The sequence below is a fragment of the Propithecus coquereli genome, unplaced genomic scaffold, assembly GCF_000956105.1.
Source record: "Propithecus coquereli isolate 6110/MARCELLA unplaced genomic scaffold, Pcoq_1.0 Scaffold292, whole genome shotgun sequence".
Taxonomy (NCBI): Eukaryota; Metazoa; Chordata; class Mammalia; order Primates; family Indriidae; genus Propithecus; species Propithecus coquereli.
Genome location: NW_012148530.1, coordinates 1,920,215 through 1,934,287, shown reverse-complemented (window position 1 = coordinate 1,934,287; position 14,073 = coordinate 1,920,215). Strand labels below are relative to the sequence as shown.

Below are 14,073 nucleotides of genomic sequence, written 5' to 3'. Positions count from 1 at the left end.
TAGTTGCATTAATGAATTAACCAGCAGCCTAGTAATGGAAAATGTTTCTCCTGTCCTGGAGGGGGAGCCAAATACTATAGATTTGTAACAGGAAGGCTGTTGATTCTGGCTTCATTGTTGGGCCAGTCATTTGTGAGCTGGTGGCCGGACCTCAGGCCACACACTTCTTCCGTGCAAATCTTCATGTATGGGAACTGCCTGGGTGTTGTTTCTGTTATCAGAGACTTGGCCAAGAAAAGATGGTGAGCCCTGCGTTTCATTATTTTCGTTTCTGTATGTCCCCTCAGCTCTGAGGATGGTGCAGGATGCCGGACCCGGTTTGGGGGCGGGGGCGGGGGGGGGAGGTGTTCAAATCGAGGAGCATATGTGAATATTTTGCTGTTAATGCTTTTTTCTGTGTCATTCTCTGTAGAGTTCCGGGAACGCGTCCTATCGCTGCTCTATGTCTTCCTCTGCGGATTTTTCCGATGAAGATGATTTCAGCCAGAAATCTGGCTCGGCATCCCCAGCTCCGGGAGACACCTTACCCTGGAATTTGCCTAAACATGAGAGATCGAAAAGAAAGATTCAAGGGGGCTCGGTGCTGGACCCTGCCGAGAGGGCAGTGCTTAGGATAGCGGGTAAGAGCATGGGGGAAGAGGATGGAGCTGGGGAGGAGAGTCACGGAAATTCACCCATCTGCTCCCTGGGGGCCATATCGGGAGCTGATGCTCTGTGCTCAAGGTGGGGGAGGAGGATGACCGTGTTTACTTTATGCCTGGTTTTACCGATAGAGCGACTTGCCCTGCCTGCTGGTGACTAAGCTGTTTGGCCCTGCCTTCTGGTTGGATGAATTGATTCCTTTGAAATACAAGGAAATATTTAGACATCTGCATTAAACTTTTCCTATTTACGTGCAGTAGCTATTACAAAGACCTGAAAGTATTAAGTCCAGTGATTTCTAGTGTGTTTGCTGGAAGGGGCAAGAGAGCACTCTTCATTTTCATTTTTGCCCAGGGGCACTGAGCTACGCAGATTTAACTCAAGTAGATTCACGGTTTTTGGTACCCAGGATTGCAGAGCGAATTCCAGTTAACTTGGGAATACGCTGTCACTTTTTTTTTTTTTTAATGTAGCATCTTTGTTAGCATCGTGTCCATAGCAGTTTTCTGTCCCTAGTTTAGCCATCATGCATTCCTGATTAATTAATATATGGGAGGTGCCAGTGTTTCTGTTCTGTGTTACTGGGTGTTCCCTTGCATTGGCTGTAAAAGCTGAACCAAAGTGATGGCTTGTTTTACCCAGCTGAAAGCTGAGAACACTGTGGAAATCAACCCTCTAACCCTGTAGTGCCTGTGTGTTTTGTGTGTGTATGTTCTGTGCATGAGAGTAGCTTCCAGGGGTGGTGGTTCTTCCATCCTCGCAATAATTATATTTTCCTTTTGGAAGTGGTAATGGGGCAGGATAGAGATGTCCTTGAGGACTCTCTTGCAAAGGCCAAAGGCCAGGTGTTTTTTGAGTTGGTTTCTGCAACCAGCAGTTCAGACCTCCTTTTCTCCCCCCTGCCCCACTCTTAACTCTGGGGAGCCCCCTTCCACAGTTTCTTTTGCTTCCCACTATAATGCAAAGTTGGTACTTTTTCTTCCTTCTAGGGGGCTAGAGGGGATCAGCCCAGATTCCAGCCATCAAGGCAGCTGAGATCCCCCCTCATGTCCCCCTAGTGAGATTTTCTGATTAAGGGAAAAACAAACAGGGCCTAGCCAGCTATTCTCCAGTCAGGGTTTCTGGGGCAACAGCCTTGAACTTCTGGCTTCTGTTGTGAGATGCTGGCAGGTCTCACCCAGGCCTTTGAGGAAGGCGGGGTGGAGTGAGAAAGGGGAGGAGGAGGGAGGATGGAGGATGGAGGATGGAGACTGTTTGGGAGCCAAGTGAGAGTGAGCAGGGGTGGCCTTGGACAGCCAGGGCAGACCTGGCTCTCACCACCCTCCTCGCCCTCCTGAGTACCAGAAAGTGTTTAGTCACTAAGGCCTGCCTCTTTGCCGTGTTGAGAACCCTCCCTCAGGCCTGAGGCTTAAGGGAGAGGAGGCGACACTGCCCATACCAGATGTTTGACTCAACAAAAAGGGAAGATAGGTGAAAGGAGGGTGTGTGTGAGAAGTTGTTGGGGCCTGGGGCATCAAAACAGGATGCCTGTGTTGTGCATTTTTATGAAAGGTAGACGGTGTTTCTGGCCTGAGAGTTTTGATAGTGCTCACAGAGATGGATATTTTACTTTTCGTAGTGAAGGTCATGAGAGAAGGACAGGCTAGGTGTTTGTCAGGGAGAATGAGATTATATAAATTGGGAAAGACTCTACCAGGCAGGAAGTCATGAGAAGTCGGTGGTACTGACCATCAGTGTACGCTGCAGGTGGGGCAGAATTGGAAGTTCTGGGGTTCTGATGGGATGCCGTGTACACACAGGTGCTGATGACGTTAGTAGACCTTGGGCTCCTTGAGAGCAGGGGCCACGTCTTATTATTGTAAAGTGTTCATGAGTTTGTGGGGATAGCTATAAAGTTGGTGGCGGTTGATGCACTTGAGACCCTAAAGCTATATACTTTTAAAATTATACTAATTCTTCAAAACCAAACCAAAACAAAATGAAACAACAAACAGTATGGAAGTATACTATTGTGTTTTAAATAAATATTGGTCAATTGGTTGTTTGCTACACAAATCAGAAACAATAATCATACATGGAGGATGGACTTGGGGGCCAGTCTACAAATATGTTTAATTCATCATGTGGCTAAATTATGAGATTCAGATATATTATGTATTAAATTGACTGGTGATCATACAGTGTGATGATAAGGGTTATCTAAGAGAATTTGGTGCCGTGGATAGTATGACAAAATACTATTAAAATTTTGACTTCTAATTTTATTACACATTTTCATACTCTTCCTGAATCTCAACCCCTCTCTGAAATTCATCCCTTTGAAGAGATGGAGTGAGGGTCAGAAATGGTGTGAGGATGTCTGTGGTGTTCATTACCTAGTAATAAAAGAGCTGAAAGTTTACTATTTTTTATTTGTTTTTAGGGACATAAAAATAAAATTGATTGTGTGAAAATGTCTGTCGAGTCAAAAAAACTATATGGTCTGTGGGATACCTTAATTTATCCACATTTAACAAATACTTATTGAGCCCCTGCGATAAAATAAAGAACAGCACAAAGTTCTGCCTTTAAAAAGGGATAATCTAATATGATAAATGGATGTGTTGTTAGACAATTATAACATGGTGTGAGAGATTAATTGTAATGTCAATAAGCACCTAATATTAAAAGAACCCAGAGGAGAGTCTAATTAACTTGGAGGGAAAAGGGAGGCATGGGAGGTTCCTGAAAGGTTTCTGAGAGGAAGTGCCACTTGAGCTGAGATTTAAAGAGCTTGATGGAATTAGGGTGTAAGGGAAGGCCACTTCAGAGGGATGGCACTATAAGAACAAAGGTAGGGAGATGTGTTTAAATAGCACCTGCAAGTACCGTAGGTATCTAAGTGTGGGATTTGGGAGGGAATGGCAGAAACTGTAAAGGTGCTTGTGTGCAATACTGAGACAATTAGATTATGCTGTAAGTGGTGGGAAACCACTGAAGATTTTTAAGCAGTTCAGTGACATAATTAGGTTTGCTTTCAGAAAGTCATACTGGTGATGGCATCACACATCTGACACTTCATATTTTTAAAAGTGCTTTTGCATTTATTGTAGTTTCATCATATTAAAATCTGAGACTAGTATATTTACTCCCGATCTTTCAGGGTCAATGTGAGAATAAAATGACAAAATGTAAGGAAGGGGCTTTGTAATACCCATTGTCTAAATGCCTTTTACATACAAACAATACAGATCTGCTGTTCTTAGCTACAGGATTTTGTAAGTTGGGCTTTTAATTGTAAATTACCTTAGTTTGTCAGTGATAATGCTATTTTAAAATAAGGGTTTTTGTCCTATTTGAATTCTTTAAAGGTGGAATTGAAGGATCAAAGCAGAGTCAGACTTTGAACTTAGGCAAACTTGGATTTTAATTCTTGCTCTGTCACTATGTAGTTTTGTTTACTTGGAAAATTTACTGAATTTTCTTAGCTCCAGTTTCTTTATCAAAGAGTCATGGTTGTGGTGATTAAATATAATAGTGAATGCAAAACATTCTGCAAACTCCTTGGTGCATGGAAAATGGTGTGGTTGCTCTTTTCTGTTAATAAGCACAATATGCTGTCTCCTTAGGCCTCCCAAGAACCCTATGAAGTAGTTACTATTTCTCCATTTTTTAGTTCAGAATCTGCTGAGGAAGGAAGATAAACTCTCCAAGGTCATAGGACTAGGAAGTAGTAGAGCTAGGATCTAAATTCAGGCAGTCTTGACTCCAGAGGCCAAGCTTTTTACTGCTAATGCTTTTGCTGCTTCTCTGTAGAATACACTATTATTATTAGCATATTGACCCAATATTCCCATTCCAAGAATGCATGGGGCAAAGGCTGTTTTTACAAACAACCTCAAATGCTGCCTCTGCTCATTTTGACTGGCTCCTTAAATGGACAGTTAAAATCACTATACGTGTGCCGACTATATTCATAAACCTGGATGCCACTGGGTGTTAGTGTCTGATGAAGACTCAGACTTGGCCTCAATGTCCTTACTCATTGCAAGGGAGACAAGACAGTTTTGAAAGATCTATGTTTATACATATGTGATCTGTAAATGGAATGAATCTTAGGGATCTCATTGCTAACCCTTTCATTTCAGGTGTCCCATATGATATCTGTTCGTTACTTAATGAACTAATGTGCACGTAAATGCCTATCGAGTTGCAAGAAAACTCTATTGATCTTAAAGACTTAGTGGGACAAGGGATTCAAACTCATTATAAACCAGTGGTCAGAATAGAAGAGAGATGTGATCTTGCTTTGTTTGGAGTAACAAAATTAGACCAATGGCTGAGGAGGAGTTAAGTGTTCCAATTCTAACTCAAATCAGTTTTTTCAAGAGTATACACTTTTTTCAAGAGAAACTCATCCTCCTCTAAACATTAATGAAAAGATTTCACAACACCCAATGAAAAGATTTCACAACACCCAATGCTAAAAAAGAAAAAAAATTATTGGGGCAAAAGGTCAGTATATATGAAAAGAGGAAATAGGGAAGAATTGGACAAGAGGTGAAGTTGATATAGGTCGTATGTTGAACAGTGAGCTGGTTTATCTAATAATAATAGTAGTAGTAGCACCTAAATATAGCACTTACTATAGCAACTTATGAGTTATCTCTATTGATGAAGAGAGGCTCAGAGAGGATAAGTAACTTGCTAATGTCACACAGTAAGGAGCCAGGATTCCATCGAAGGCAGCCTGACTTCAGTCTTTACTCGTAAACATATCCATTTACATTGGTTCCTCCAGTAAACCCTTAAACTCACTTTAGTATGTGATACAGGTACATCAAATTTAAGGAAACTGTGCCCATTTTACTCAATTTAATGGTTACTAGTACTATGTGGAATGAATAATAAGTAGAGAGAAGAAGGGAGGTGACAAAGTAATACGGGGCTTGTGTGAACTGACAGGCCCGCCGAGGAGCGCAGCAGCAGATGCCCAGGCAGGCTCTTGGGGGCAGCAGGGAGGGACCGCGGGCTGGTCCTCCGGCAGCCGCGGGAGGCCGCGTGCGCAGGCGCAGCCATGGCCCGACTGTCAGGCCCTGATGCGCGAGGCCACCTGCAGAGGCCGCCCCGCCCCGTCCCTGGGATGTCCCTTGGGCGCAGACCCCGTGCCCTCCCAGCCCTGTACTGCCACACAGTGACCCGAGTCCTCCTACGTCGTATAATGGGTTGAAAAAAGTATTTCCAACTCTCCTCCCGATCGCCCCTTCCCTGGGGAGGGCCGCCGCCCTCCAAGCGAGGGGCTGCGCACGCCGGTGGCCACCATCTGCGGCTTTGTTTCCCAGGCACCTGTTGTGGGTCCCAAATAGAAACCTCGCCCTTGGGGATCCGGGGCAGCCAGTGTCCGGGCAGCCAGTGTCCGGGGGTGGGCGTGCTTGGCCGCACGATCCACCCGGGTGGGCGGGCCTGGGGAGGGGGCCCGGGGAGCTGCGGCTCTGCCTGGCAGGGAGGGGCCGAGCGGCGCCGAGGCCAGAGCCGCGCCTGCCGGGGCGCTGACCGCCGCGCTCTCCCCCTCCCTTCCGTCCTCCCCCTCCTCCCTCCCTCTCTCCGGGGGCGCGGGCGAGTGTCTGCAGCGCGGCGGCCAGGAAATGCCGCAGATGCGCCGCGCAGCATCCCGGGCGGAGGCAGTGCGCCGGTCCTCCCGCACCGCCGCCGCGGCCCCGGCCCGGCCCGGAGCAGGCACCCGGTGCAAGGCCAGGATAGCGGCGGCGCTGGCCGCAGGGGGTCCGGGCGCCCGCCGGCCCCCTCCCGCCCCCGCCGCGCTCCCGGCTCCTCCGCGTGGCGTGGCGCTGCTTGTCGCCGCCCCAGGTCTCGCCGAGATTTGCCGCTGCTGAAACCCGAGAGGGACTCTGGCTCCCGGGAGCCGGCGGCCCACCCGCGGCCAGCCAGGGGGCCTGGGCGTTTCCTCTGCCGGCTCCGGCGCCTGCCGCCCCCTCGCGCCCCTTCTCTGCGTCTCCGGCTTCAGCGCTTTCCCCAGCTTGCTGCTCCTTCCTCATTTCCAGTTCCCAAGGCTGCGTCTTGCTGACTACGATACTGTCCTGGGGTTACAAGGGGGAGAGGGAATTGATTGGCCAGTCATCGCTTAGATAAACTTCGGCATGGCGGGTTACCTCTCCCCTGCAGCTTACCTGTACGCGGAGGAGCAGGAGTACCTCCAGGCCTACGAGGATGTCCTGGAGAGGTACAAAGGTATGTCTCCCCTCTGGGGCTGCGTGGCTTGGCACGGAGCAGCGAGACAAGCGTTACCTTTTCTTAACCAGAGGCACCACTGCTTGGGCACAAGTAAACAGGTGTCTGCACCCATCTTGGGAATGGACCAGGTTCTTTTTGGATGGGATTCAACACCCCAACGCAGGGAGGGCGATGGGGTGGGTGACAGTTCAGAGACGCCCTTGGATGGGCAGCGGAGTTGGGGGGAAGGGGCTTGGTTTCCAAGAAGTACATTGTGTTTTCTCTGCTTGGTAGAAGCTCGTAAGCACTACGCAAAATCGTAATTCTTCCTGGGAGGGTGGATAACGATTAATTCTTCATGAGATTACTAAGGCATTGCTGCTCCTGCTTGGCATAGGGTATTGGTTAGCCCTATAAAAAAGCTTCTTGAATACATGGACTCTTTCAACGCCAAAAGCATCAATAAATCATTCTTCTTAAAATGATCTTAACGTATTTGAAAAAAGTTTGTGACTGTATACCTATTCTGATGTATTGTAAAAATTATTTTATAGCGTGATGGATGAAAGACTTTAGTTAGTGAGTTAGTTATAAATGTGAACATAAAAAAGTATATTTTGAGATGTTTTTATGCCTATCCTTTATGTTCAGAGAATTCTATGCTCACTTGATGTTGATTTCTTAGTATTGTGTTTCCTTTGACTTTATAGTTAAATATAATGTTAAGTAAAATAGAAATTGCACCTCTGCATCTTAAGAGTCTTTTTGTCTCTGGAGATGTATTTTTAAGTGTATCTGGGCGTTCTCTCTCTTTATTGTGACTCCTAAAACACTTGACACCTAACCGTAGCTCCAAAGGCTTATTTAATAGTGAATAGTGGCCTATTTTCATAGGTTGGATTTAAATGGTTTTGCATCCTTTGAATATTTGCTTTGGGGTTAGTAACTCAATTTCTGTAAATTGAATGGTATTACATGGTTAAAAATGCATGTAGTTTTCTATTAGTAGAAAGTAGAAATATCTTGAATCGAATAATATTATAAAATTCTAAATCTCCCAAAAGCTCAAAATTCATCCACAATTATGTTTTATCTCTTTCTAGAATATGTTTTATAACTGAACTTCTTGCAATCCGTGTAGAATTTTCAGCACAATCAGAATTCCTTTGTGCCAAGACTCTATTGTGTATAATACTGCCACTGAGCAAGTGCAATGGTATTTTAGGCTAAAGCATATTTGTAGCATGTGTGTGTGTGTGTGTGTGTGTGTGAAATATACTCATATTTACCTCCATCTTTCCACTTCCAGAATAAGGTTCTTAATTCATTGTCTCCAGAACTTTAAAAATGAGAAATATTGCAATATAGACTAATAAACCTTATTGAAGAAATACAGTTGTGCTCTATAAAATCAGAAAGAGAAAAGTCTGAAAGTTCTGAAGTGTATATGTTTTATACTTTTGAAAAAATTGTGGCAGTATGAATTTCTGTCACATCAGGTTTTACCTCAGTGACACATGACTGATTTCAGGTGACTGAAAACAGAAATAAGTGCTGATTTGGCTTGTCTTGAGGAAGCAGACATTGTTTAAAAGCTTGTCTTTATTTGCCTTTGTAAATAAAAGGAAATTAAAGATCTGAAGGCCATTGTGCTTCTCACTACACTTTAATCATAACCAAATGATAAGTATTGCTCTTAAACATAAACTTCTTCAAACATATTGTCTAGATTTCACTGAAAAAGTAAGGGAAATTTTCCTCATTTTCTTTGTGCTTTTAAAGTGCTTAGTTCATCAATTTGAGCTTGGGTTTATAGATGTTCTATGTTTCATTTAGTTTTGGAAAGGAAAGTAAGAGTGTTGGGCTGTGTATCCCATGGAAAGCTAGAGAACTGGAAAACTCATTGTTTTCTGATGTGTTTTGAAGCTAGTTATGATTTCCCATCAGTATCCAATACGATGACTTCATTACAGTGCTTATTATCCTGATGACTTGCTGTGGGGACTGATCTAATCAGAAAAGAATTGTAGGCTTTGAATAGGGAGTGTCAGTTCGCTAAACTTTCAAAATACAGTTGCTCATTTTCTGAAATCATGCATTGTTCAAAACATTTTATGTTCTCATTTGAACTTAAGAGAAGCTATTTTGATTTTTATTTCTGACAGAGTTTCTTGGTTACAGAATGAGTTTGCATTCATCTAGAATATTCTCAGGTTGCCAAGTTATCATATATCCCAGCTGTTGAGTAGTGTAAGTGGTGGAGTCAGCTGGAAGAAATTCAAAATCTGCCTGTTGTCAGAAATGTAGAGTAATAATCATCTATAATGTTAGGAATTATGAATATTAGATTTAGAAGTTGAGAGTTTTGTTAGACCTAGTCTTCAGACAGCCTTGGAAGGACTTCAAACCAAGCTCTCTGTAGAAAAGCAAGAATAGTGGCAAGTGAGCCCCTAATTATTTATGGTGTGGTCTATTCTTGTGTCTTGCTCTGGTCCTTTACTTCTGAGCAAAAATAGGCAACTGTTTGCTGAATCAGAATAACACAGAGCTATTTGCTACAGAGAAGGGTGCACTGTTCTGATTTATGTTCTAATCCTATTATTTGTAAAATATATTCATCGTCAGAATATTCAGGGCCATATGATTAAAAAACATCATATTTAGCTGATACCAAAATCAGGGTGAATAAACACATTTATTTTTGAATAAAACGATTTTTTATTATCGTTTATGCTAGAAATTGTCTTAGTGGCTTTCTTTTATTAATATATCTATTGTAAATATCCCATGTATTTACCATGTGATACAAAACATTTTTAGTAGCTTAGCTTAAAAGTTACAGCACAATTTCTCCTGTCTTTCTTCTCAAGTCTGGGAAAATTAACCCATATACTGTTATAAATGATTAGTTAGCTGTCACTTAAATCTGTGAAATTCTGCTGTTTGAGTGTCATTGGGAGATTTTATTTTCCTAACACATTGTTATTTTTTTATATGGTAAGTGAGAAAATGAGATAGATGATTAATGTGAACTCAAATTGTATTCTATACATTTTAGATTTAATTAAAAACATTAAATTATTTTGATCCAACAAAATGGTGATTTTTCTATTGATCTGGAAATTAATCTGTTGTCCCCAGACAACTGTAATGAGTGTTGCATTATCATTCTCTGTGAAAGCTAAATGGACAATTTTGTTACTTATCTATAAAATCACTTAAAAAAAACCTCTTCTGTTATGTAGACCAGCAGTCCCCAACCTTTATGGCACCAAGGACTGGTTTCATGGAAGACAGTTTTTCCACAGACAGGGGTGGGGTGGGGGGACGGTTTCAAGATGATTCAAGTGCATTACATTTATTGTGCAGTCAAACCTCTCTGCTAACGATGATCTGTATTCGTAGCCCATCTCCAACCCTAGCATCACTGCCTCAGCTCCCCCTCAGATCATCAGGCATTAGAGTCTCGTAAGGGACATGCAATGCAGATCCCTCGCATGCGCAGTTTACGGTAGAGTTCGGGCTTCTATGAGAATCTCATGTGGCCACTGATGTGACAGGACGCGGAGCTTATGCAGTGATGCAAGCTATGGGGAGCAGCTGTAAATACAGATGAAGTTTTGCTCGCTCACCTGCCCGCCCGCTGCTCACTTCCTTCTATGTGAGCCAGTTCTTAATGGACTGCTACCGGGTATGCCGGCCCGGAGTTGGGGACCACAGATGTCGCACATACTTTTGAGTATTTGCTTTAGCACTTTCTCTCATTAGGCTTATAAAATTCTGCTTGTGTGCACAGTGACAAAAGGAACTAAGACTACCATAGTTTTCATTTTCATTTTCAGTCCAGTTTTATGGCCTTTATAGATATGTGATTGGTAAAAATCCGATCATTTTACTTTGTAAACCAACTCTGGTATTCAGTTGAATTGAAAGTTAGAAAATAAAGGTTTCAGGGAATTTCTTCCCCCTTATATAGTGGTGATTTTGCTCAGTGATTTTGAGTTGGCTTCCAGGATTCTGCAAAACCTTGATTTCAGATTTCATCTGCCCGTGCTCTATTCATGGTTTAATAGTTATGTAATAAGTGAACTTAAAAAAATTATTTTTTAAAATTTCAAAATATTAAGAGGGTACAGATGTGTTTGATACATGGCTTGAGTCAGGGCTGTAAATGTGCCCATGATCACCCGAATCGTGTTCATTGTACCCATTAGGTGGGTTTTTGCCGTTCTCCTCCTCCCCCCAATAAGTGACTTTAACTGAGCTGCATCATGATAATGTTATATCATAGCTAGTTATAACAGCATTAGTCTGGGCCTTTTCTTTTAAAAATGAAACAGGCATAATATGGTGGTTGTTGGTTAAGATTACGTTTGGCTGTTTGTAACAGGAAACAGGTGATAATGCTTAACCAAATGGATGTTTTCTTTTTTTCAGGTATTGACAGGTCCAGGGTAGGCAGACCTGGGTTGTAGGGGACCCCTGTTTGCTAATAGGGACCCACACTCCTATTATTTCTGCTTAGCCACTTATAGTGTATCATGTGGTTGTTTCGTGATCACAAGATGGCTGCTCCTTTTCCAGCCATTGTGTCTCAGCTGTAACTGATAGCTGTTCTACCCGGGCCACCCCTGTCTACAAGCAGATTAGGAAATGTAGATTTTTTAAGCTGGCCCCATTTAGTGCCCTGAACAAAATTAAAGTTCTGTTTGTAAAGAATAAGGAAATGAGCAGTGTCTGGCACATGAAGGGTAAAGTGTGCTGAAATTGGAAACTTAAAGTTTGGATACATGTTAATAACCATAACATATTTGCCTTCGCTTAAGTTTGAGGGAGTATCTCAGAGCTCCCTGAAGTCCTTGAGGATTTTCAGAATGACACAATCGAATGTGTTTTTTTTTTTTTTTTTTTTTTGCTATGGTCTTACTCTGTTACCCAGACTAAAGTACAATAGCATCGTTATAGCTCATTGCAACCTCAAACTCCTGGGCTCAAGCGATCCTCCTCCCTCAGCCTCCTCAGTAGTTGGACTACCAATGTGCACCACACCCCTGCGCTAATTTTTGTATTTTTTGTAGAGATGGGGTTTAGCTATGTTGCCCAAGCTGGTCTTGGATTCCTGGCCTTGAGCCATTCTCTCACCTTGGCCTGCCAAACTACAAGGGTTACAGGTGTGAGCTATTGCACCTGGCCTGAATGTTTTATAATGTTACAACATGGATTTGAAAAGTAATTTCCACCAAATTTTTAGGATTTAAATTGACTGAAGAACTTTTTTATTGCCTCACACCATAAGGAGCATGTATCAGTTCAGGAATGTGAGCAATTATTATTAATAGATATTGTTAGTGAATTTAACTTTGAATTTCAAATATACTGATGCTCTTTTTGGTTTCTTTTGTTCTGGCTTATTATCTCAACATTTATTTAGTCAATTTAGTCAGGAACTTAAAAAAAGTTTTATGCTTTTTAAAACTTTAAGTTTTTTTTTATTTGATTAATTTGGAAATTCTTATTTTCTGGATCAGCAACAATTTTAGGTAATAAATGTAAGGACTGGTGGAGAGAACAATTTATTGTGTTAATGTTGTTTTGTAATCTGGCAAAGAAGTGCTTGTTTTTATGCCTTTGGGTCACGTGTGCCTCAGGATCCTGGCTGTGTAAGGAGCTGGAGTGTTTAACCAAAGTGACTTCATGAAATTGGAGATTATGAAAACATCTGAAGATATAAAGGTGACAAAAGATGGAATATCATGTGTTCATTTTTGTTTTAGTTCCACAGCTGAGTATAAAAATGTATAAAATGTAACTGAATCATCTGACTCTATAAACCCAATGAACAAATTGAGGGAGAGAAGATGATTTGTAGTTTGGAATGTTTAAGATTATTTCATATTAATTAAAAAGAAACCTAGAAGCTTCTGTTACATGCATGGGATGCTTCTCTCTATAATGGCTTTGAGGGAAAAACAGGAAAGACTTGTGTGTATTTCTCAGCTCTTGGTAATTTAGGGATTACATTCTACCTACTTCCAAAGAGAATTATCAGGCAGCTATTTCCTCATGTGTACCATTGTTTCTATAAGTGATCAAATAGACCTTCCTTTTCTTCTTCTTTATCCTTTACTGCAATTTTATTTGCTGTTATTTTCCACCCTACCTTCCTGTCTCCCAAAAGAGGAAACAAATAATTGTGCTTGGGTTGAGTGTTGGGGAAAGCTTGTATTTAGGATCAAATGGGATTTTACCCTGTGAGGAGGTGAAAAGTACCAGGGAGGACAACTCAGAGAGGAAAATCTATGATTGTTCCGTTTCATTGGCATAACCACTGAATCCATTTTGAATATTTAGCTGAAGTGCACAAAAGGTTTTAGGGATAAGATTGTATAGATCATAGGTGATAGGAAGATGGAGGTGGATGAGTGATGGAGGATTATGTTTTACCAGATTGAAAAGGTCTTAAATGCCTTACCCAGGGCTGAGTTTGAGCTTTATTCTGTAGGCAGGGAGGGGGACTCTATAGCTACTGGTAGCAATGGCATTTGAACATCAAGTGTATGTTTGGCATAAGCTATATGAGTGTCATTATATTGACTGGGAAATGCAGAAATAGTTTTTATGAAAATATGTTCATTAGAATTCTGATTTTGATTAATATTAGAACTTTTTGAGGTGTGTTAAATACATGCATGAAATCAAAATTAATAGCTTAAACATTTATAAAGATTATTCAATTGAAATATTAAATAGATTTTGGAGGTTGAACTGTCAGCTGTATTATAAATTCTAATGATTAGATAGCCATGAAAGGAAATAAAATTTTACTATGAGTATTTCCAGTGTGTATTTAGGTTGAAGAGATTTTGAAAAGAATGAAGTTTTTGTAAATGTCACCAGTGAATGTGGCTGCTTTGATACATGCCTAAAATGTTTCCTGGAAAGAATCGTGAAAGGGAGTTGACAAAGTCTTGATTTTTCTCTAGTGGGTGAAAGTATGTCCCAGTGAATCCTGGTATTAAATATATTATACAAAGATACTATTGTCCCAGTGCATTAAAAACATGCCCCTATATTCAGTGTTACAGATCTCCATGCTATCCATGCCAGTGTGACAATTTGTATTCTTGATTTTTGGCCTGAAATAATACTATTTGGTAGTTTATTTTACCCCACTTTTATTAACTCAGTGAGGTAGACACTGGGTTAATAAAGGTGGGATAAGAT

The 14,073-nt window shown here is 41.7% G+C and overlaps 1 protein-coding gene across 1 annotated transcript in view; it reads left to right on the top strand.

The window, feature by feature from the left end:
- The first annotated feature begins 442 nt into the window (after positions 1-442).
- DST (dystonin) overlaps positions 443-14,073 on the top strand; it is a 374,223-nt gene continuing 360,592 nt past the window's right edge. The window contains exon 1 of the mRNA XM_012648708.1: positions 443-620. Within this exon, the coding sequence (XP_012504162.1) occupies positions 443-620 (178 nt within the window). The remainder of the gene's footprint in view (positions 621-14,073) is intronic.